Source organism: Scomber scombrus, chromosome 14 (genome assembly GCF_963691925.1).
Source record: "Scomber scombrus chromosome 14, fScoSco1.1, whole genome shotgun sequence".
NCBI classification, from domain to species: Eukaryota; Metazoa; Chordata; class Actinopteri; order Scombriformes; family Scombridae; genus Scomber; species Scomber scombrus.
Window position 1 is genome coordinate 16375703 of NC_084983.1, and position 26801 is coordinate 16402503.

Sequence of the window (26801 nt, forward strand, 5' to 3'; positions counted from 1 at the left end):
GCTAAAGAACAGCTGCTCGCTTCTCAAAAGTGTCCAGCGGCTATTGAAACAGAACTGCACCAATGTGAGGTGTGGCGCAGCCAGATCACAATGCAAGCAGAGCCAGTGATAATAAGAAGTAAGGTTACTAAAGAGTGTCTAGAAATCAGGTCCAATAATATATGATTCAGTAATTCTGCTGAACAACTTTGAACTTCAACATCACCAAAACAATGTATGAAAACATTAATTAATTATTAACTCACTTAACTCACCCACTGATAATCTTAACATGTTTGCTGTTCAGGCTGATTAAAAGGATCAGATGTATGTCACAGGTGAGGAGAAAAGAGTCACTACCGATTACATTAACCTGTCTATTTAATTACTTCCTCGTCTATTTCATCATGTGAAAGCCAGATGGAGCCTTAGAGGTTCACTTAACTTTCCGCAGGAGGTGAGTTATGAGAAGAGAAAGAGGTTTTGGAAGGGGGACCCCTGTTTGTCACCTGTCATGCTCAGTTGTGAGTCTGAAACTAATTAATGCAGCATATGTGCCTCATTTGAAGAGAGAGCCCCAAAGGCAAGATCAAGCCAGCTTCACACATATACACATCTTTGTGTGTGTGTGCACAGACAATGCACACACACACATCTTAAATGAAGGTACCCTACTGTGACACTGATACAAAATATACTCCACATATCTGTTGAAAACTTCTTTGCAAATGCTGCCCAAAAAGAAAGGGTCATTTTTTCCCACACTAACTCTATAATTTGGGTTTAATTGGTCAATGTAAAGTAGATGAATGTTCAAACATCTCATCATCGTGCCGAACAAATTCTTTTGTGTGCAACATGTTTCCTAAATTAAACATAAAATAAATTGTCTGACTGGACGTTCATGATTCAAAAAAAAGAAAAAGAAAAATTGTACCAGTAAGTGCACACAATCATCAAACTAGAACTGCAGCTGCCAAAAACATGCTGCTGCGTCCCCTGAACCTACCAATATGTACCGTACCGTCAGTAAAGTCGGCAGTGCCATCTGTGCCTTTGATAGTCAGTCAACCCATGATCACTGCTCTACTGTTTATAAAGTCCCAAAGTCAAAAGGACGCCATGTGGACTTTGGCTAAATTTTCAAACACATGCCTTTCCTAATCATGTCTCTACCCAGCACAGGTACCACATATCAATGCACAAATGCCAAATGTAGAGCTCGCACAAAAGACATAAACCTCTCAAGGTGCCCCGATAGCCTACTGGTTGAAACGTACACCACATAACTGCAATGTTGCATCTGTAACTCGTCTCTTTACCAACGCTTTCTTGTCTCTCTCTGTGTTCTAACCTTTGTGTCGTCCTCCCGGGTCAAATTGACCCCGTCTGTTTTGACTGATCCTTCTTTCCTCCCTTCCTTCCTTCCTTCCTTCCTTCCGTCTGTCTTTCCTCCCTCCCTCCTTCTCTCTTTCCTCCCTTCCTTCTTTCCTTCCTCCATCCCCCTTTCTTCCTTCCTTTCCTTCCTTCCATCTGTCCTTCCTCCCTCCCTCCTTCTCTCTTTCGTTCCTTCCTCCCTCTTTCCTTCCCTCCTTCCTTTCATCCTCCCTTCTTTCTTCTGTCCTTCCTTCCTCCCTTCCTCTTTTCCTTTCTCCCTCCCTCCCTCCTTCCTTGTTTCCTCCCTCTCTCCTACCTTCCTTCCTTTTTCCTCCCTTCCTTCCTCCCTCCCTCATTTCCTTCCATCCTCCCTCCTTTCCTTCCTTCTTCCTCCTTTCCTTCCTTGACTCAAGGACAACAGGAGGGTTAAACTATTAAATGAAGGTAAAAGTGCCCCCCCTCCCTTCCAAACCCCTAAAATATCTTAAAAAACCAAATACTTTTCAAGGTTGGCTGCCCCATAAAGCAGTAATCAAAGTCTGAAGAAACAATCACTACATGTGTTGCATGTCAATACAGGATGGTAATTTGGCACATTGTGTCCTTGTCATTTAATGAATGTCTTTTTTTAATGACATCCAAATGTGACAGTTTAGTCCTTGGATTAAAAAGAGAAGTCCTGTCCTTCACCTGCCACAATCCCACTGTGAGCAAAGTGGCCATTATACCACCATATTCCACTCCACTATGAGATCTCTCTCTCAATTATCCCACTTCTTTCACACGCTTGCTGACAGCCGTGTTGGCAGGTGTGTCCTTTTTAAACGTGCTCACCTCTCCGGATGGGAAATTAGTCAGTGCAGCTAGCCATCAGCTAAAGCAACTGACATCTTCCACCAACATGCCCTTTCATTAAGAGTGAGGAGATGGAAGTGAGATGAGAAGAGCAAACGCTGCTTCAACATCCAACATCAAAATGCTGGCTCTGAACTCTGGACCATTTTTGTGCATTTTTAGAAACAAGCTACTTGGAGAGAGTTGATTTACCTCACGCAGGTTACATGACTACAAAAGAAAATCCTCAACAAAGCAAAGCCCTGATTATTGAGTGTGGTGTTGATGTGTGCTATTGTCCCTCAATCGGATGCACAACTGAAATGGTGGAGCTGTATTAGTAGCTGGGCAAAAGTGGCAGAAATAATGCACAATGGTATGATGGTTCCTGCTCAGAAACACAAAAGAAGTAATAAATCATTGTCAAACCATTTTTACCTGCTTCCTTTTTTTAAAGTCGGATTGATGTTAACAAAATAAATACTTAAAAGTATATAGTATGATATTGGGACTCACTTTGATTGGCATTTGTAATGATAAACTGCCATTTTATGATTGAAGCCAGGGCCATAGCCAGAAGTTTAGAAATGTAGAGGTTTTAAGTCCAAAATGAACAAACACTATTTCATATTTTTCTTACTAGCCACCAAAGGAAGTTTGTCAATGTTTCTGTCAACATAATATTTTACTTTTTTATGATATTTTCTGTACAATTGTTTAAATACAGCTTTATTTCTGGTGGAGAATCCCAAAATCTATTGGTTCTATCTATCTATAAATCTTTTTTTTTTATCATTAAAAACATTCAAATTTAGAACTATACAAATTAATACTTTTCCATAAAATCACATAACTGTAACATAGCAGTTTCCTTCTTCTCTGCAGAGCATCTTTCAGTTCATTGTGTTTTTTGTATGTCTGCAAATGTACTGTCTTGTTTCTGTCATAATGCTCTCAAGTTGTTTTCAGTGAAAAAGCTAAAAAAAAATAAAACCCACTGCACAAAGACAAAGTTAGTGACTAGCTGGTGAACACAGTGAAGCATTTGGCAGCATTTAGGAACCAAGTTGTTTTTTCTTTACAAGTTAATGGAGACTAAAATAAGAGCTAGATGGAGAGTGAAGAGTGGCTTTACATTTGTCTAGTCACCAAGAAACATGACTCTTCATTAATGCTAATGTTGCTCTGTGACTTCTTGCAAACACATTGGCCATATCAATATTTACAAGGCCATAACATATCAAACCTGTGTTATTTTAGTTGTTGTGAAAGTGTGAGCCCCCTAGTGGCCAAAAAATGCAGCTTTAAGAATAGCTACTGACTAAACTGTGAAACATTTGAATCCCCCAGAATAATACAGATGGCATGTCCCCAAGAGTTGTTTAAGGATCTCTTTTTGCTCTAATAAAGACGGTTTTAGTCAAAATATGTTGTGTCATAACTGTGAATAAGGCTTTTAATCAAATTTGTTCCATCCTTAATCATGAGTTGATACAGCTTTAACTCACATCAACTCTGCTATTCTGTTGTCTGAGCATTTATTAAATGAGTTTCTATAGGTTTTGTTAAACTTTGCAGACCTCACAAGTTTGGTACCAAAAGATCTTAGTTATGTGTTGTCAAGTGTTATGGTGTTACACATTCACAATAAAATCAGTCATCATGTCTGATTTTTACAGTTTCTGATGTTTTTTTTTCTCATTTCAGCATCAGAGCGAAATCGTAACTTATAAGAACAAATTGTTTCAACACCCACTTCTCCAGTCAACTGGCAGCTCATCTCAGATCCTCTTCTTTTCTCTGCTGCATGTTTAATTTGTTCCCTTTCTGCCCTCCGCGCCTCTTTCCCTCTACCTGGCCTATTTTAGAAGGAAATGGACAATCTTTGGAAGAGCCTTCCAGCTCTTTAGTGTCTCAGCTTTTTTTTTTTTTCCAGTCACGACAAGCGGGGCATCGTCATGGCAACAACATTTTAGAGGGCATGGGGAGACAGGCGGTCAGTGGTAATGCTTTTCTAATGGTCTCTGACTTGGTGTCACACACTGGGCAGGGGAAAAGGAAACACAAACATGAATTAACATTTCGGAGATTGCCCCGTTGTTATCCAAATTGTTTATTATTTACATTTACACTTCAACGCTCTTGGTGCACAAAGTGAAATATCCAAGAGAATTCATTGGCTTACTGAATTGATTTAGCTCATACATTTTTATTGTTATAATATATAAGCTTTATACAAGTGTAAAAGAAACAGCCATGCAAATGTCTCAGAGTGATACCCAGAGAAGTCACCACGCCTATTTCAGCTAAAATAAAACAATGAAATCAACCCTGCCTCTTAGAACTTACATTTATATATTACTCAATTGTTAACCAAATTATGTTGCATCATAATCAATGCCTGGATTATGTTAACAAGCAACATTTTTTAAAATGAACACAGAGCTACAAAGGACAGAATTTTGACACCAGAGAACAGGATTTGCATCTAAATTCCCTTTTTTGGGGTTAAAATTTAGACAACAAAAGTAATTCGGTTAAGATTATAGTTTCAGTTAAATGTCAATTAACATACCACACTTTAAGTCAGTGCAGACCTTTTGTTCTGTTTTAAACTAAGACTTAAGATGCAACAGGTAAAGAGTTAAAAAAGGAGAGAAAACCTTCCACATCTAGGTGGGTCAAGGGTCCAAAGTCATGCTCTCACAAGAGAAAAATTCTGAAACATATTTGCTTTACTTGCTCATTTCTAGTTAGTTTCAAGTATATCTGAGACTGCCTGAAAATGAATTTGAACAGCCATAATGGGGAAAAACAACCCACATTAAAGGAAACAATAGATGTGGGAGCTGAATACATCAACAAGTCGAAAACAAGAAAACAGCAAGAACAGCAAGGAAATCAGCTTATAGCAGCTCCTTTGTTACCACTCCCTACTATCAGACATGTAACTGTTAAAATTCAAAAGCTTACATCTAGTCTATATGCATAATTACATAAATACAAACATTCAATCTAAAATAAAACTATTAAAGCTATTACCAGTACACCCGGCCAAGAGCTGACTCGGGACTGAACATATATGCATAGAAACGCATCAATATGGTGTAATTTGAAGACAAAAATGATCCGGTTCTGCATCTAACTTTTCCTGCTTCAGCATCCAAACCATATATTCAATGTTGACCCCCTTTATTTTAATCAATAAGCTTCAAGCAAGACATGAGAGCTTGGCTTATCGTCTTGAGGAGTTATACCACTGAATAATAACATACAGTAAACACACACACACACATACTGTACTGCTACTTTCACAGCTATACTGCTAACTTCATGCAACACATGCTCTCTCTCTCCCTCTCTCTCTCTCTCTCTCTCTCTCTCTCTCTTTCTCAGCTGCACACTCTTTACACACACAACCTACACACTGAGATATCCCTTAAAAGAAGCTATGCTGCTTGTATAACATCGATCTACACAAGTCCTGTAGGTGAGGAGTTTGAATCTCTGAAGACCTTTCTCTAACCTTAAAAGAGAGAGTGAGTTTGTGGTCAAAAAATAGCCATAACAAGTTCAATAATGCTGTAGTAGATATTGTACTGCAAGATCGGATAAACTTGCACATCTGTTGTCACTCAAAATTGTACTCATACTTTCAGGATCATCTTGCCTGATATGTTATTGTAATTTAAATAATTCATTTGGTTTACTAATTAGCAGAATAACACTGTTCACCTTCAAAATAACACTTATTTGTCACAGGGCGTCACCAAATAATGCTGCAAAACATGTGCCACCCTCGGCTTTTACTGGAGCTAGACTAATAATAGAGCTAAGGCCTAATTCCTGGAAGTGGGTGTTCGGGGATGGAAGCACAACAGAACAGCATATGCATGTAGCGTATGTGCATCCACATTATTTAAATTACTCCAAGATGCACTAAATGCACAGAACTCATCTCTATTTGCAGCTGCTTTTCACAGTTTTGTAGTCAGTTTCTTCGCTTCCTCCTCTTCTCCTGTTTTCATCTCTCTGATACAAAAGGAAAGCATGAAAATAAATGTAGACCTCCCATTGCTCACAAGGCAGACACTTAATAGCCATGTTCATGATAATGAAGGAACATGTCACTCAGTGCACAGTGTGGCTCATCGCTGTGTTTTTAATAGGCTTTAGACAACAAAGGAGGTCTGTGGCGCAGAGAAATCAGCTATTTTAGGTTCTGAATACTTGTTTAGGATCAGCTCTTTCTTGGTTTTGGTCAGAAATTGACACCTTTAATATTATTAAAACTTAAAAATGTCAGTGTTTGTTCAAAAATATAGTACAGTAAGTACTGTAGGTGCGTGATCTGACCTCCTGCTCCATGCTACTTAAAGAGCACACTGCATCTTTCATTGGCACTGAATGATGGCACTAAATGTAATTTAAGGACAGTGCTGGAGATATCTTTAAGACAAAAAAATAAATAGATAAATGTTTACATAAACGTTTTAATATCATATCATTTGTATTCTTAAATTTGAGGAGTGTAACTGAGGGACTTTTGAATTTTTAATGTAATTCTAAAGAGTCACTTACACTCATGTTCATGTTCATATTAAACTTGACCAAGGTGTCAAATAATGAGGTAAAACATATGTAAAAGTAATCCCTGTGATTACAAAGCACCAGCTTCAGACTGAACGCTCAGTTTCCAACAGTTTTGTTTCTACTTTTAATCAGCTCTTGAAATAATTTTTCATATGGTCATCTGCTGCAGTGCTGTAGTGTGTATCTGTGTGTGTATGTGTGTGTGTGTGTGTGTGTGTGTGTGTGTGTGTGTGTTAGCCGCTCTTGTTGGAGTTCACTGTTCCGCTAACATTACAGTGTTTCTGTGTCTGTTTCTGCTTGTACTATTCCTCCCTGAATTATTTCTAATATTTTAAATAATAAAAATAAATTATTCTCCATATATCTTGTTGGGCTGACTGGTTTTATTAGAGGAATAGCGTCACTGTCAAAGTTCAATGGGTGAAGCTAAAACAGTGGATGAACATTTAATTTCCTTTAAATTCTTCACAGTAAAAATCTGCTATTTCAATCATTTAAAAAGTAGCAAAAGCAGCAAGTTTGCAATCAATTTTTACATGAGGTAACCTAATTGCTATTTAACCTGTTGCATTTAATACAACTATTAGCTATATTGTATTTGGATAGACACATCAGACAATAAGTCATACTGAACATTTTCTTTTGTGAGGAAATAATGGTTAATGATGTTGAGTTTATATTTGAAATTGAAAAAATTGAATCCAGTCACATAATTGTTGCTTTAATTTTCATTTCACTATAGACGTCTACAATGTTTTAGAAGTTAAATCAATGAAAGTTGAATGTCTAAATATAATGAGCTGGGCGTTAAAGTGAATGTTCAATAATTGGTCTTTTTATACAATGCTTTATTATCTTATCAATTTGACATTTATTCAGCCATAGTGACTCTGAAGTGTGAATTTTGCATTTAAAACTGTTAATTTTCCATCTCAAATCAGAAGATAGGAATCAGTATGTTATACTTCTGTCCCTCCATCAGTCCACCAGATGCCCTCAGGCTATTCTGCCTGTTTAATGTTGGGCTAAGTGGGACGAATGACACATAAGAGAGGTTACAGATTATATTTAAGGAACACTTGAGCAATTCTTGATTTCTATATTGACTTTTGTTGGAAGTAAATGCTCAAGTGAAGAATAACACTTATGTTATTCAGAGCTGCAGCTGTCTTTTACTTCAATTTATGTTGTTTCATGCAGCCTTAAAGTGCAATCCACTCTGCCCGACTGATTATTTGTTCTTTTTTCAACAGCGATATGTGCTGATGTTTATTTTGCTGTGTGCTCATTGTGCAATTACTTTAGTTGTGTTCATGTTATCTAAGAGATGGTTTATGCGTGGTTATATGGTGTTTTCTGGGGTTTTTGGTTTTCTGTTTGCTCTGTGTTTCCCTTGTGCGTTCATGTGCACACCTGCCCTTCATCAGTCTTGTTAGCTCTACTCCCTGTGTCATCCCAGCCAGTCGGCTCCCAGCCTGCCTTTGTGTGATGCCACCCGTTCCTTGTTGTTATTAATATTTCAGTTTATCATTTGTTCATGAAACATACATATTTTCTGTTTGTCAGTCCCGTGCAATGTTATTGACTTTGAATCATGCAAGCTTAACATTAGCTTTCTGGCTCAATGATGAGCTGAGCGGACTAGAAATATCTCCCTTTGCCAAGTCGTATTTAAGGTTCTTCCTATTAACTGGAGTAGTGAACAGTATTTCCATTGCATAAGAACCTTATGCAATGGCAATTATTGTTCCAGGATTTAGTCAAACTCTCAGGTGTTACAGCTTGTGAAAAACTAGATTTTGATTGCAAAATGCATAAAATATATAATATAGGATTCTTTGGCAATTGACCATGATGTAAGCAGGATAATGCCCTTGGAGGTGTACATTATGAAAGATTAATGGTCTTCTCATCATCCATTAATATCTGATAATAGACACCCGATTATACATTAGCCTCAACTCACATACTTTGATTAACTATTCCTAAATTATTTAAATTTAAAGACCTTTTTTTTTGCTTTATTATGCTTTGCTTCATCATGGATCATTAAGACATCTCGCTATGAATAAATGTCTTCATCTATCATAAGAAGTTGTTGTTGAGCATAACAGACAGAGGTCACTGTTTTCAGAATCATTTATGTTTTTTATGAGACTGATTAATTGATCAAATTGATCAATTAATGTGTCCTCCAGGCATTATAGATTTCCCTTAAAGGAGGTTTTGTTCTTATTATTTTGAGGTAATTATTAATAAAAGTAGATTAACTCCTATACAGTACAAGATAAATAAGGATAAAAAAAAAACTGTGTCTAAAAATAGAAATATAGAGCACTAAATGAGAATAATACATCCTCTTTAAAGAACAATTATGAGCTCAGATACAACATCTGGAACAACCAAACTCATAAATGTGGAAAACACATCTCACAAAAAGGAGAGTAGAGCATCTGTGGCCCGGCCAATATAAGCTGCCAACATCATTTACAGGGAGGAAACCACTTCACTACTGCTGCAGGCATGTCTGTCTAACAGACGGAGTCAATACCATGTCAGGAAGCACTTCAACCGCACCTCATGTCCCACCAAGATCACTGTGATGTATTAAACATGCCGACTTAAATTGATGACATTATTAATCAAGTTCACTCATGCATGAATTTGAAATAGGCCTAAACCCCATGTTATGTGTCAAGATGAACTTACTAAGTGTTTAAGTGTGGCTTTCCACCCTATTGTGTCAGCTTATGTAACAAGGTGCTTCAAACTCAGTTTCAAACCAATCTGTAACACTGAACAAGTAATTACTTTCACTATAAAAGGTATTTGGAATTAAATGTGAAGTTGTGAATGCAACCAAAATGCTAATTAGAATTACCCACTGCATTGTAAGTATGGTGGTGATGCACCTTTGAATGGGAAATCTACCAATCTACCATTTCCCCTCGCACTTGAACTTAATACCTATTTACTGAGGCTACAATTTTTTTAAATTATTGCTCATTAAAATAATTCTTGCTTGTCTTTGGTTTAAATATTAACCAAACGCTGTAAGTGCAATTTGCTTATTATATGTATTATTCTGCTGTTTTCTAACAGAGCCTGCTGTCACAGCATGCAACTTTCACAGTCTAGACATTCAAAACAGTGTTTAATAACACTTGCATGAGTAATGAACGATGAAAAAAAATACTTTGCCTGTCAATCAGCTAATCTTTACAATATGGCTTGATGTATCAACCTATATCACACTTTTAATACAGTAAAATATAATAATGATGTGTACAGATCTTTATTTCTTTATCAAATTATTCTGGCTGCAAATTTAATTGGAAAATAATGTTTCTTTTTTCTGCTGTGTTTTTTTCTTTTTAGAAAGTTATTTCCACCTGACACCCCTCAGCAATAGTCAGGGTGTATCTGAGCCCCTGGGCAGTGAAAAGAAACAACAACAAAACAATGAAATAATGGAAATGTAACCAAATCTAGCAGGTGAGGCTGGTCTAACAACCACACACAGTGTGTATTTACCCTGGGGGTCTGGGGCCCCAGGGACTGCGAAGGTACCGAATTCATGGTGTTTCATTTGATTTGTTTGTTCTTCTCATCTACCTGTTTGACATTTTACACAAAGCAATTTTCCCAAATAACTTTGTGTTTAATTAAATTAGCAGAAACAGGGGGTTAATAGGGGCCCATGGCTCATTTTTGCCCTGAAGGCCCCTAATTTGTTCATCAGGGAGAGTGAGAGAAGTCAGTTTGAATTTTTACTGATGGCGCAAAACTGAGCAGATGCTTAATAGAGGGCTTGTGACCACACACTCATGAATTTGTTCACACAAATTATGAAACTGCAGCCACAAAATAATGATGTGTATCATCTTCATTCACATTAATGAAAATGAGTAAATGAGGTCTAATTTTGCCTCCACAAAACATCATCTCATGCTGGCGATATAATCAGTCTCGGCCTAAGAGCGGGTTTTATTCCTCCGTGGCACCTTCAGGGAAAAACTGTAATTGGTTAGTTGGTGCAAGCATTTCACGAATGCAATTCCAGTGGAGATAATGAAGAAACCACGAGCATATCATGGTCAGGGTGTTTATGCTATGCCTGGCCTACGCAAAGACAGTAAGTGAAATAAACATCTTTGTGGTGTAATTATTCGAAGAATAAAATAAAATGTGGCCTGACTGTTACTTGGCAGGTGCACTGTGCTCAAAAGGCAGGTCCGTGAAATCAATGAACGACTGTAACCAGGCACAGCTGACATCTCGAGGGTGGGCAGCCTGGCACAATAAACTCTACTGTGCAACAGTTAAAGTAAGCATGCTGCAGAGGCAGGACACAAGTTAAAAAGAAAAAAAACAACAAAAAACAGACATAAAGAGGAAAGTAAAGATACCAACCATGAGCTGCAGGTTCAGTGCTGGGCGTGGTGTCTGAGCACACAAGGAGAGGACATGGCAGTTGTGGAGGGAGGTGTGGAACAGGAAGAACAGCATGCAAATAAAGAAGAAATGGGGGAGGAGGCAGGGGGAGTGAGGGAGCGGGGCAGGGGGAGAAAACAAATGACACCCATAAGCAAGCATTCAGAAGACCAGAACATGACAAAAGACATAAAGCTTAAGGGAAATCAAAGGGATCCAAAGGCAGTGCAGAGATAAACATGAGCTCTTTCTCTCTTTCTCCCTCTCTCTCTCACACACACACACCTCACACACACACACACACAAATACATATTTACTGTACACACTGGACGTTGCACTCAGAGGGGAGTGTGGCTACTGCTTGAGGAGATATGGAAAAGACTATTATCATGTGCTGTAGGCAGCTGCGGTGTAGAGAAAACACAGACTAGACTATCAAGAGGAAATAATTGTGCATGCTGTCCTAATGTAACACTCTATGGCTCGGAGAAGACTTTGCCATCCATTTACAGAGGGAATGTTTTGCATGGCAGCAAATCAAGGAAACTTTTGGTGAAGTTACAACATTCAGTGTTACAATGACTTGGTACAAGATGAGATACTCACCAACATGGTTTGATGACCGAGTGAGTGTTAGTTGTTGTATTGAAGCATGTCTGGATCAGAGTGTCAACCTTTTCAACACTGCAAAAGCACTACAATTGATTTAACCTCTTGAGACCTGAGCTTTTGTTTGGTATGCATTTTTAAGTTATCCTAGATATTAGGACCTATGATAGTAGGACCTGTTAAGTACAAGAAATAAGCATAGTCTTAAACAGGACATAGTTTTTGAAATAAATAATGTCCTCATATAGGGGACAATGGGTTTATTTTACTGCAAAACAATGAATTCACCAGTGTATACAACTATTTATTTCCTTACATTTACACCAACGATAATAAAGTCCCTACATAGAATAGTCAAAATAGCATATCAAACTACAAACATTGTTAAGCATAAATAAACAAGTTTCAACCACAACATTTGATAAGGTTTTGCCTCATGTTCACTTTTGTCTGGGGATCAGTTGTTGATTGACTTCATCAAGATGCCTACCATCTAATTATTACACAATTAATGTATTGTGGTTTTGCTACCACTAGGTGGCACAAAAAAGTGCTTACGAATGGGGACAATGGGTCAAAGTTAAGCAGAATGAAGTATAAGTTCCAGCAAACCCAAAATGTAAAGTCCCCACATGAGGACGCAGGGTTGCAAGAGGTTAAAGTAATGAAAGCAACTTTTGGTCAAAGATAGACCATGTTCAACAAGGACAGTTTACAGTTTCCTTGGCTTGGACCGTTTCAGCTGAGACATTAGAAAGTGGCTGTAGGCTGTCAAGTCACAGAGATGTGTGTGTAAGAAAGAGGGGGAATGATGCTGAGTTTAATGTGTAATTGTTTAGGGAGCAATGCCACTCCTCAGCTCTGCCGCTAGAGGCTCAGGGTACAGGCAGCGCTCTCGCAAGGTGACACTTTATCAAGTTTATCTTAGAATTACTGAGAATCTCTGAGGATCCATTTCTCTACAAGGTCTTTGAGTAGTTAAAACATGTCAGCGGTAGATAATGCCACAGGCCAGTCATTAAAACGGCTATGTTTTTACATATAAGGGTGAAGTAAGAGCAGCTAGTATCTCAGCAAGATCAGTACCATGTTTGCTGTCAAACAAGTGTTTCTCATTTGAAGTGAGATTAGTGACTTAGTCAGCTGATTTTGGGCTTAACCCAGGCTTTAATATATCACACAGCTAGTTCATTTTTAGCCAGGGTAGATCAACAGTGTGACCTTTGCCACATGGCTAATCTGCTCTGAGGTAAGTTCAGTTCAGGGGATCGATCGAAAATGTGTAAAACAGCCCTCCTACACAGTCAGGTCATTGGATCCTGACTATGAGGTCCTGAAATAGACTGTATTTAAGCTACAGGTAATAAAGATCACTCAGCAACTTTTTTACACATCAGCAGACTTATTTTGCTTTTCAAGGTAATTATGAGATATACTAAATGTTTGTGGCACACCATTTACCCACTCTGGCTTTAATGTATATTCTAGCTAGTTGACCAGGTATCAATAATGTGTTATATTTACAGTTTTTTACAGTTGCATACACAGGATTCTTGATAATGATTGATTCATACATTGTAGTTTATTTTCAAACTCAACCTCTGTTTGTTTTCATTGCTGTATATATGTTAATTAATTTTAATTTTAAGAGTGGTAAAATTTGTATAAATGGTATTAATAATGCAAAGTATACAGAGGCAGCACTATTTTACAACTAGCCAATCAAAAGGATCACCCTTAACTTTACTTCCAGTCACAGCTGAACAGAAACACATATAATAGATTTTAAAGATGAGACAAAAATGAATTATATTTTTTGTTTTAAAACTCTACAGACACATAACTGCCACTGCTAAATTACTAAAAGGCTTGCTGAGAGAAGACTGTTCTTCCCAGTAATGACCAAGCAGGTCTAGCTCACCACATTGAAAACGCTGAATCAAATTTTAAAGTGGACATTATTTTGCCAAATTGACCACATATTCAAAATGTAAATGGTTAATCCAAGAACATCCTCAGTAAAATTGAATATAGGATAGAAAGGGCACATCCAGGCATTTGGACCATACTTGACTAAATGAGGACTTGGGAAAAAATAATTAAGGCTTAAAACATTTCACAAGTCCCCAGGAATGAAGATTGAGTCTTTTTTTATCAGGAGAAGAATGGGGAAATAACTGGCTGAAGGGGTTTTATTTTTATAGATTATTGAGACATGATTTTTTTTTCAATGGAACAGTCCAACAATCATATCTACGATCTTTGTGAAATAGTTTTGAATCCTGCCTTGCTGTGAAACAAAACAGAGCTGGATGATGGCTTCTTTTTGTTACATCTCCGACACCATGTGAAGACAGAAATAGACTGGCGGTTCACTGACATAAAAATGTAAAATGTAGCGTCTGTCCCTGCAAGCCTCAGTCAACAAAAAAGCAGCATGGCCTGCTAACCCTCATTACACTGTGGGTGGAAGCCATGTGGGACCATTCAATATGTCTGCTGCTGAGTGATTGCCCGTTCATATCTGAACATCCTTCTCCTCATCCAACATCTCTAGCTTCAGAGCTCAGCTGAGGTATCTGCAGTGTCCTCACTGACATTCACAGACATGATGCGGACGCATCAGCTCCATGACTGGTTGCCATGCTTCCCATGAGTACTTTGGCGGCTCACTGTGACATGACATCCAGCTCAACATGCAGAGATAACTGCATGCCAATCATAATTATATTGGCAGAAATGCATTAGGTGGAACCCTGTGGTACTGAAAATGCCAACAGGCTGCTGGGTTTCCCCGCTGGGTGCTAGATTACTTTTTTTTTTTTGGATCCACTTTCTCTGACTTTGGCTTTAGTTTGTGATTTCCTACATTTACCCAGAATTTTGCTACCCCCAAAAGAGGTCTGTTGATAGAGCAACTGGTATCTCTTTCTCTTTAATAACAGGGTTGGGTTTTTTTTACCTTAAAAATCTGCTGAATTTTGGTGGAGAACAGAAAACCCAGCAAGACACTATTACCTGAGTCCTGGGGAACAATCCTAAAACATATCCTGATGTGTATCATATATATTTAAAGTTGTTTATGGCTTGTTTTTTTTGCCATTTTAAAACGGGACTGGGGCAAAGTCCATAACCTAACAACAGACAGAGCTTGTGAATCCAAGATATATCACTGTACTGGGTTTGTTTTAAAAAAGGGGGCTCAGTCATTTGGTCCAGACTGAAATATCTCAACAACTACTTACTGTATTTCCAGGAATTTTGTACAGATATTCATGGTATTCAGAGAATGAATCCTAAACACTTTGATGATCCCCTGACTTTTCTTTTAGCACCTACATGAGGTTGACATTTTTGGTTTTTAGTGACATATATTAATAACCTTTTGTATGGATGGTCATGCAATTTTATTCATAATTCCTGTTCACCTCACAATGAATTTTAATAACTTTGATGATCACCTGATTTTTCATTAAGTGCTGATTAGAACATTTTTGCAGCTTACATATAAACTAAGACGGTGAACATGGCAAGCATTACACCCGTGCCTTGGAGAGAGAGGCAGTGCTTCTAGCATGGCTGTAGACTTTTATTATTGTTGGATTTTTCCTTAATTCTTTGTACCAATGAAGTATAACTAAAATAATAGAAAAAGTCAGAATTCCTACGCAGTATTTAGCAGTTTTACACACCTTTATACACATTTTAACAACCTCAGAGAAGCTTAGGATCTGAAATGTATTGGAAATTATGTGTAAATGCTGACTTGAATGAATGCAAATAAATCTTTGCAGCTGGTATTCTTCAGATATTGTGTGGTTAGCTGATTACGTCCTGGTCCTACTTTATGGGTTTCATCTCCTTTTGCTTATTGTAGAGTGCAGTAATACCTCTGGAACACAATATACTTGCACATTAAGATATATACTGGGCTCCAGACAAGTGTTTTCCATGATGCTGAGTTCTATAATATAAATGACACTCCCTTAGCCTATATGCTGCATGACGGCAGTTATTGTGTTGCGATTGACCTTAATTAAATTAGTTATAGCTGGCTGGCTCCAATTTCAAAATTGACAAGGAATCAAACTGAGAAAAGTGAGAACAATACCACACATTATCTGGCAATACTGTGTATGTGTGTGTGTGTCAGTAGGGGGAATGTGCAGTGAAGGCAAATGTAAAGTCACTTCACCAGATGGTGTTTATGTAATTTAAGACCTTGACAAATGCAAGGGATATTTGTTTCTCTTTTCCCTTGCCTGTTTTGCTGTCCTGTCTATAGCGTGGGTTAAATGAATTAGTTGTCAGCACTGTTTATGGTCTTTTGTCAATTAAAAGTAATGCTAGCCAGCCTCCTAATTGTTTTATTTGCACCAGGTACACATTTATTATCTGTTTTCTTCATTCAGGGATAAAGTGACATTGTTCACTTGGCAGTGTGTTGAATTAATGAATGATTAGTCATATTGTGTTAATGGGGGAGAGGAAGGTGAGGTTATAACACGAAGGATACGTGGGAGGATGAATATTGAATCCCTACAAAGACAACAATCCATTTGCACTTTCTGGGTTGGACCACGCATCAGAGAAGACCTCCTATTGGCCCTCGACTACCACTACAAAAATAAACTTGCCCCTGAGGAGAGTGTGCAGCACAAAAAGTTGCTTCCCAAGGAAATTCTTACTGTCACACTGATGTGGAAGTGACAGAAAAAAAACTGAAAATAGACGGCAAAGCACATGGGAAAAGAAACAGGATTTTAAAGAACAAAACAGAAAATGTTATGTTTCAGGAAAGTGTTTGGAGAAATATTTAAAAAAATGGCAGGTGACTGTAAATGGAAAATTAATAACATGTCCTAATTGAAAGAGCTACTGTATAGGACAGATATCTGAAAATAAAATTTTAACCATTACCCCATGTCACTTTCTGAACCCTGCCAAGCACTTAAGAGCCATGTGTTGGGGCCCTGATAGATTTTTTAAAGTGCTCTATTCTGTCCCTCTAATGGGAAATTGATAAAATAAAAAAAAATAAAAACCTCAATACCACTCTGACAGATTCATTTGGCACTGCGTCTCTGATCTGTGCAGCACACAGTGGGTAAATGAAATCAACTGGCAGAGCGTATTATGGCCATATGAGTCTGCTGCCTTCAATCTACACTATATACACAGTTATAATGGAATGCCCCTGATGGTTGAAAGCAAAGAGAGGACATCTGGCAAAAACTGAAAGTGGGTTGTTTCAACCTGAAAATATTGGCACCGCAGACATGAGGTTTGTTTTATCAGGTGAAGCCCACACATCTGTTCAAAGGGGACTACTATGACTTGCCAACATACTGTACAGTGAGTTTTAGTGCTTCTAGAGATTGTCACTGATTTGAATTCTGCTATCTTTTTGGTGAAACTTTTATGTGTTGGGATTTTCCCCAGTATCTTACTTCTATTAAATCATTAAAATATCTATCTGTCATAAAATATGGACATGGAAGGTAGATGGCAGAGTCTATGAACCAGAGCTAGCATTAAATGACCCTAACCATAACTTTCCACACATAGGTCAGGTGATCATAGTGACACCTGAGCCACCTGTTGTTTTGTCACGCATACTATGTCCAAGCTCAGGAATGAACTAGCATTTAACACTTTGAATTCAGAGTAATCAGTTAGAGTTAAAGGAATTCTGGGTTACTACAACTTGGGTCTTTCTTTATTGCATAATTTGGGCAATCAACTCTTTTGATAACTGATATCTGGGAACACTGAGAATCTGCCACAAATTAGTCCAATGGGACCAAAAAAACAAAGAAGAAAAAACCCTTCATATGAACATATTTCTTACCCTTTTTAGTTTTTAGTGATATTGTCATGCTTACAATGTATAATGTGATTGCTACTGATGGAAATTATGACCGCAACTATGAAAATAAGATCCACATTTTATGAAATCAAAAATATGTGTTATATTTGGTTTGTGACTGTCTCAATATTTTACTTTTAATGTCTTTATCTGTCATTAAATATTGGTGAAACATGAAGCAAAGTCTAAAGACTGGAAATTTGAATGAATTTAGCACAAACTTGACGCTGTGCTTTGCCAAATAAAACATTTTCTAATGCTAAAAAAAACCTTATTACATAAACCTGTTTTATCAAATGTAAAAATAACAGCAAGACTACGACACTGTTGGTGAACAGCAGCCTCTGTAGCCACAAGTGACAATTACAGGATAATGGAGCATTGAATATCCTTTCATTTCCCAAGTCAGGTTCTCTAAAGACATCATCATTAGGTGACCTAGCTGAGAGTGAGTGTAATGGCGTATATATAATATAAAACACAATGCATTAAATAGTCCAAGTGGGACCATGGCTAGGAAATAAAAACGTGTTTCCCTGTGAGGTATATTGTGTTTATTCTTGTTTTGTTATGTCAATCATACAGCAACATCTACATCTCATTAACCATGATAAGTTGCTAGTCATATCAGACCAAATAAACTGAGCCAAAGTGCATTATACTGCTCAAGAATTCAACTCTCCCTTTGTATGAGATGATTTAGTTCTTATCTTAAGATAAAACTTTAAAATTTACTTTAATCAAAGATATGTCTTTAGTATTGCTATTTGCCTATAAAGTAACTCGCACACATTATAAATAAGTGTGATCATTTTGCAAATGTGCAGAGATCTCGGTCAGAATAGATACAGTATAATCAGAGCAGGCCTGTGCAGACTTCAGACTCCTTGATCTGAGGCAAAGGAACTATCAATCAGCTTGCATAGATAGGTATTCTCTTTAATCCAATCAGATGGCATAATCAAGCACAATGCCTGTGATTTCTGCCAGCCTCGTGAGATTTGTTCCAATTGAATGGTCTGTCAGAGAGGCTTTGATTGCATCTGGAGCTCAGGCAGATTTCTGAGTCGAGGCATAAAGTGATGTTTTCTATCTGCACCCTTTGGAGATTTATATTCACAATAGCCCCGAGTTCTGTTTCTAAAAGAGCAAGATAAAAAAATTGCTTATTTCTAAAGGGCCTAATTTTCAAGCGCTCATGTTCACTTATTGTTCACCTCCAACCACCGCCCTCTTCCCACAACCCACCTGGAGTATGATCTATAATTGACTTTATGAATGAGAAACGAGTTTCATATAAAAGGAAATTCTTGTGTCTGAATAAATGTTATAAAAGAATTATCAAACTCATACCATCATCATCCATGTTTCGTAATTTCTTAACGTTCTTACCAATTTGTTTGCATTTGCTTTTTCTATTATGATGGTCCATTGTTACACACACACACACACACACACACACACACACACACACACACAGACACACACACACACACACACACACACACACACACACGCACACACACACACACACTTATTTACAATGGTAATGGATGCATTTCTTGTGTAATAGAAATAGGAATTTGCTGGGAAAAAACGAATCTTTTCACATGTTTTTGTGCATCTGGTCTCTGATAAACAAAAAAAACCAACCTGCTGTTAAAATGATTTTTGTAACAAAGCAGAGAATGAACAGTATTGGCAGCCACCAGGTTGCTCTGAGAGGTTTCACTGACAACCAAGCAACAGGAGCTAAGCCTCAGCCTGATATTAGTTACCTTTACGCACCTGCAATCACACATATAAAAAAGTATGAAAACATTGTGAGGATATATAACTCTGCCGTGTTATTACTCCTAATTTGTGACTGTGATAAATGAGGTTGTATAAATTACATGTTAGTCTTAAGTTTTATCAGTCAGGTTTTCATGTTAACTCATATTTTATAGATCTGTGTGTATGTCAATATCACAGTATGCTGAGAATGAGAAGAGTAGATTGATATCTGGCTCATGTATTTACTCATGTATGAGCTGGAGTCTGTTAGCCTAGTTTAACCCAAAGACTGGAAGCAAGGGGAAACTGCTGGCCTTGTTCAGTTCAACAGTAACACACAAACATGAAATTGTACTGATTGTCTCATCTTATTCGTGTTATTAAAAAAAATAGAAGAACAGAAGCAGAAAAACAACTGAAATAATGAGTGTGAGTATGGGATATCATTTTTGAGCTTGGGATCATTATGTGTGACAAAATCCTAGAGGGTTGGGGGGGGCATATTTATGCTGCTTCACCCCTACAAAATATCTAAAATAAAAACCTGCACTGCAATGTGAGGACAGTCTACAGTACAAACAACATTATAATCAGAAATGGATTTTCCCTGTCAGAGCTCGTGTTCATGTGACAATAGAGATGACACCGCATCCAGGCTACATGATGATGCAATAAATGGATCAGGGGTTGTGTCCTTTCCTGCTTGCAGATTTGTAGAGATGCAGGAAAAAAGGGGGCAATAAACCCCTGCAGGAAAAGCATAAAAAGAAAACAGAAGTCTGTCATCAAAGCAGATTGTTTTCTTAGTCTGACAAGAAGGTATTTACTGAAACCTATTTATTTTTATGATGACAGCACGTGGCGTTACTGCATGTTGTGATTATCTCCTATTCAATATTGACATTTGCTGTGTGTTGCATATGGAAATGAATTAAACAGTGTCTTGCAAGTGTATTGGTACATCATGCCCTATGGCAATACTCACAGAACTGAGAGGACATCTGGCATGTTGAATTAGCATTTAACCTTGTGTTGTTTTGTTATATTTAACCACATGCCCTATGTGTCTGGATGAGTAAAGGACAAATCATGAACTTGACAGCACATCTATGAGATTGAAAATAGTACACTGCTTGAGTTCAATTTTTGAAAATGGATTAAAATATGCCTGAAAATGTAGTGGTCAAGTATTTGTTTAATTAAAGTTCATAATTATTTCATACATTAACAGCTGTAACAGCTGCAAGAAATAACCTAATAGACTTTGAAGTCTATAGGCCCACTCTGGTTCTGATTTACTTTCATGAATAAAAACATTTCAAAAATATCCCCTCCTTTAATTTTTCAAAAATCTGGGTGATTGAATACTTGTTGCTTCGCAGTTATTCATTTTTACCTGCCGAATGATAGATAGCATTTGGAATTACTTAAAATTTGGTAAATGATGACAGACAGCGGGTGAATGTAACCCATGGGTAGAGGAAAATGCATAAAAATATGCCACCGAGGCATGAAGATGGAGATATATGGAGTGATTCAAGGCTGCGTTGGGAATATGGAAACACACACATACATACACACACAAGTGCAAGTTGTGTGAGGGTGATACTGTACCTTGACTGGCTTCGGGGTAGGAGATGGTGGTGGTGATGGTGGTGGTGGTGGTGGTGGCTGTGGTGGGTATAGGGGTAGTGGTGGGAGCATCTGGATGAGAAGACAAACACATGACAAACACAGGGGGGAAAACAAATGAGTATAAAAGCCATGAAGATAAAGGACCGCCAGTGTGACGCGATGGTATCACTGTTTGATATATGACCAACAGCTCATTGTGTGTCACTATGTGCGTGTGAGTTAAAGGTCTACTGCGGCCCTTTGATATATTAACTGAACGGCAGTGCATTAAATACTGTACACACAATGATGACACTGCCACACATCATCTCGTCTCACACTAACCGAGCTGATCAAAGATCTTGTTGGAGAACTTCTCTTTCATGTCTATTCACAGGCTTACACACCATGACACAAAATACTGACAACTCTACGAGCACATGGTTGTTAGAAGTGATTAAATGTCTAATAAGTAACACGTACTGGTGTTGTACTTATGCTGTCATTGTTATGCAGTGAGCTATCTCAACAAACAAATGTGTCTGTGCATATTTAATATCTCGAAGGAGAAGAGAACAAAGTTGGTGAGGATAATGGTGCTAATAATAGCAATAAATAAAAGCAAAATTTGATGTATTAACTGAAACATAATGACATGATGAATGAACACGCACAAAAACAGAAGGAGGTAAAGCAATATAAAATAATAATAATGTATGAACAACATTAAGCAGAGTTGTTGAGTGCACAGGCTTTGACCAGAGACCATTTTTCCTCCCACAGCTTTTCCCTTTTTCCTTCATTAGCCGAGTTAGACTCCCCACCCTGACAATGACCAGGGGGAGATATCAAAAGTGACATTTCCCTTGTTGAAGTGGCAGTGCTGCACTGATATGAAGCCTCTGGCAGTGCTACTTGGTTACAGACCTTCCATGCTGCTCTGATTGCCTTGGAATGGACTGAAAAACCTGTTGGGGTTATTAAAGGTGCTGAAAAATAAATAATTTGTGGCTGTTGATAAGGACGGAAGGCAAGTCTGCGCTTTAATGAAATAAGGTGTTATAAGAAGGTGAGGAAAGGACAGTGTGTATGGATGGAAAAGGAGGTGGAGAGGGGAAATGAAAGGGGTAGAAGAGGCATCGTTTTAAGCAGCTACAGTGACAAGGAGGTGTCATTTTTCTTTCCTCTGTGTGATGATGTATGGCAGGATTTTGCAGCAGTTATGTTTCGTTTTCATTGAACACACTAAAACGTCAGATGTTAATAGTGAAATGTTTTGCCACTACTGCTTTCCTTAGCTGTAGATGGTGCACATCGCCAAAATTACTTTCCTTGCCTCAGGATATATTTACTGTACAGAGACCTGATGATGTGTTGAAATGTTTTTTAAAGGGGGCATATCATGCCCAGTGATGTAGCACATGTACTACAAACCACTCATCCAATTATCACTGAGTAAATAACACAAATAGTTAGTCTTTCCATTTAATATATGGAAATATAATTCCTAGCATCGGGGAGTCGGCTCATGTGATGCCTTTGTTCAAGGGAGGACACAGCAGTGATCTCAATAATAATCAGCCAGTATCCAAACTATGGGAATTACCTTGCTGAAAGATTTTAATGTGTGAAAGCTGGAAATATCCAACCTGCATTCTAACTAGTAACAATAGGATCTACACGGATCAGCTCTGGGCCCTGACTTGTTAACATTTCATATTAATACTACTGTCTCCTCTGTAACTGCCTGTAATGTCCATCCAACAGTAGCAGGATCTTGCCTCTTTTGTTGTTCTTTTTGCTGGAGGTGGAATCGGCTCAAACACATCAGTACTTGTTCAAGCCTGAATCCAATCCCAAAATATGTGAGTGAACAACTTGAACAATCAAAACAAGGAGCAGAAGCTACAGAACAGACATCATCATGGCGAGGAAGTAGAGGTAACTTTGCAGATGAAGTGTTCAGAGCATGCTCAAGTTCTGGATTTGGACTTGACTTCACTTTGACAATGTTTAACAAAGACATCCAACAGTATGAAAACAACAGAAAGCCAATAAAATCATGATAAGTCATATTTAAACTAAAATTAAGAAGATTACAACAGAAATGAGTGTGCTTTCAAGAATGTCATGTATTCAAGCAGCAGTCAATGTGGCTCTGCTATTAAACAATATTAGCAACGCCTAGTTTTGGTGCATCAGATGAACGTGTGTTTTCAATGAGGGGGACGTGAGTTGCAAGAAGGCATTGTGTTAATGTCATATGAAATCAAATGCATTTATTTTCATAAATAATTTCTAACTAATTTCACATAGCTGTTAAAAGCTGTGATATTCAATCAGCTAGATAAAACCATCATGTACAGGAATCAACTAATTCAGTTCATTCCTCTCTCCCACATAACTCCATTGTTGTCCAAATACTATGAAATAAGCCACACTGTTGTACTGTACTGGGTGAAATGTTCCTTCATCACAATGAACACACCCACTGTAGTTTATTTTGAATCAATCCCACACACACCATCCTTCTTGCCATTACATTAATTCTCAATAGCATATCTAATCTGTGTACAGTCCCATACAAATACTCATGCTAGTGTTTGTTAACAGTTACACTTATCAGCAGTTTTACTGAGCCCTACCCTTTAAATTGATTTCCAGTAAAGACATACTCTACTGGAAGAGTAGAAATATACACAAAGAATTAAAGGCTGTAATGGAACAGAAACATCAAATCAATTATTCATGATTGAAATTGATGCTATATGTGTCTCACATATTTCAAAGCACATAGCATTTTCTGAGAAAGGTGTTTGCGTTCATGATTGAAGAAGCACAACATAGACTAAAAACAGCACTGCTTTCTTGAGCAGTACATTAAACCGTCATTGTAAACTGTCATAAATTACATGTATTGTCACAGTATAATTGTATAATGTATACCTGTAATTCTTAATGATTCAACCAAGTGTATTTTGACTGTGAAAGTAGTGCAAATTGAAAATGCGTATGTCCTAAAGTTACATGAAAGAGGTAATAAAAGTTCTCCTACTGTTTGTAATGTCTTCCCTTAGGGTACAGAGGTTGTTTATCATATAAGCATAGCCTTCCCCAAGGGCAGAAATTGTTCATAGTGACTGCACAAATGTGTTCACAGTTGTTAGTTTAGAAAATTATCTATTTTATGCACTTGAAGAACAGGGAATCAAGTAATTCAAATACAAGGCATAGAGGACCGTGTAGCCCCAGAACTTTGCCTGAAGCAAATTTAAAAATGCAAATGAAAGCCTTCAGGTGATCTGGATCAGTATTAAAACTCTGCTGATGTGGTATGTTTTAATCTATCAACAATTCTGTTCTCTTAAAAGACAACCTTGACAATACAAAAGGCTGTACAGACCAATGTGCAGACAAAGGCGGGGAGAAATGATCCATTGGGAAGTCGGTTGGCAGACGAAGCTTGGGCTGATGAGTTTCACACATGCTTGAGAGCCAACAAACTCCAGCTCGGGGGTGGTGCTGTCTAATTGGTTTTATCCCATCATGAACTGTGAGGGTCCAGCAGATGTTTGGGATCATCAGTGTCAACAACTCATTAAAATCTTAGCCGTAAAAAAAAATTAAAATCAAGACTGGTGAGATTGTATTATGGACACTATATTCCCACTTTTTTTTGTGGCTAGCTGGTGCAATGTATCAAAGAACACTGGAGCTCATTGACTTTCAAATGTGACAGGCAGAATGTGTTTTTCCTCCCGCTGAGTCACCGGGTCTTGTTTACTGATGAGGCTTTTGAATCAGTGTTTCTAGTCTGAACGAATGGAGCAGGGCTGCAGGAAGTTCAGAAACACAACATGACAGAAATCATTCCTCCTAAAGCCGTTGAGTCAAAGAACTCCACGTGAGCACCAGCACTTGGTAATCACACACCAAACAATATGAAAACATGCTTCACATTACTAGCTCCAGCACTCACTAATTATTGATACATGGGGGAAAATAACAATAAATGATCATGACTGTTTGTTTTGTTTTTGTTTTCCAGTAATCCAACAACACTAAAATGCACCACATAAGGACTCATTTACTGGAAATGAATGCTGAGCTGTTGGCAAAGACTGACCAGTAGGGGAACACTTTGCACTTCATGCATATAAGAAATGGACGTAACATCCGTGACGTCACCCATTGGTTTGTGGACTGCTGCTCGGAAGCCAATAGTATCGGATCTGAGCAGCGCCATCTTGAAAATTTCAGGTGCATGCCGGGAAAAATAAAAACACGGATTCTACTTATATGGGCATCAGGAGGGGCATGAGGCGCCCTCCTGAACCTGTGAACCAATCAACCTGTCAATCACGACGTAGCCACTCCCCAATGCATACCCTGCTTTATCGTCAAATATAAAATCAGGGAGGCCAAAATTTCCCAAATGAACATCATACTGTATTGAAGAAGGCTTTAAACTAGCGATTGAGACCATAAACACATTTTGAAAACATTTACTGAGGTTAGAAATCTAGTGAGAAGTTGGTGAATTCTCCATTGACTTGTATAGAGACGGAAGTCCTTTTGAACACAAAACGGTCGCCCCCTGGTGGCCTTTTGATGGAATGCAGTTTTAAGTTACTTCCGCGTTGGCATCATTTCAGAGGACTGGAACTCCCCGCCTGACTTCATGGATGTCTGAACCACATGTGACAAGTGTCAAAATCAGAATTAAGGTCTAGCTTGAAGTTTTGGAGGGAGCAGATAATGGCTTTAAACTGGCAAAAATTGACATCTTGTCCTATTTACTGTCTTATTGGGCAAAATTACAATCTGATGTGATTGTTTAGCTGCGTTCAGACCAAAAGCGTCTGACGCGAATTGAGCGGCAAGTCTACATAGAAAATGAATGTAAATGGCGCGATAACACGCGATTTTATATCAGCCGGCGAGAATGAAGCGTCTGGAGTGATGCAAATGAAGCGAATGAAACGTCTGAAGCGTCTGGAGTGTCTGAAGCGGCGCGAATAAAGTTGGAAAAATTGAACATCCAATCAGCGGCGAGTTTCTCCCGACGTCACTGTAGTTGGTGTCCAGGCGGGAGATCCTGGCACCGACCCGAGCTAAAAGGTCCTCGAACTGGGCTCCAGTCAGCCTGAGGTACCGCTGGAACCGGCTGTCATCCAGGCGGAGCTCCTGGAGGAGACGGTGAAATTCCCCCAGCTCAGTGCATCTCCGGAGGATGTCATGAACCCAGACACGATGGCGGTTGGTTTTCCGGCGCTTCTGGATCTTGTACAGTAGGTACAGTGCAGCAACGGTGGTTATGTCAGCCATGATCCATGTGAAAAGACAGCGGGTTGAGAAATGAGCGGGCAAACGTTTTCCCACGTGCCATTTTTTTTTTCGAGCGACAAGCGCGAATGAAGCGATGATCCAAAAATTGACATTTATGATCAAGCGGTGCGATAGAAGCGATTCAAGCGATTTTTTCGCGTCAGACGCTTTTGGTCTGAACGCAGCTTTAAGCTACGTTCAGACCAAATGCGATGAATGACAAATTTTCATTTGTCGCGCCATCGCTCGAGTTACGACGCGTGACCATTTTGTGACCAATATGTAAAATTTGCGCCATCGCGCGAGCCCGCCCATTTTCACTAGATAACAACAACATTGCCTCTTCAATCATCAACCATGGCTGAGATCACTTACTCTTTTCTCTCA

General features: G+C 38.3%; 1 protein-coding gene across 1 annotated transcript in view; it reads right to left on the reverse strand.

The window, feature by feature from the left end:
• cadm1a (cell adhesion molecule 1a) overlaps positions 1-26801 on the reverse strand; it is a 393907-nt gene that overhangs the window by 19122 nt on the left and 347984 nt on the right. Inside the window, exons 9-10 of the mRNA XM_062432889.1 lie at positions 21110-21176; positions 11197-11246 (exon numbers count right to left, since the gene is read on the reverse strand). Of these exons, the coding sequence (XP_062288873.1) occupies positions 11197-11246; positions 21110-21176 (117 nt within the window). The remainder of the gene's footprint in view (positions 1-11196; positions 11247-21109; positions 21177-26801) is intronic.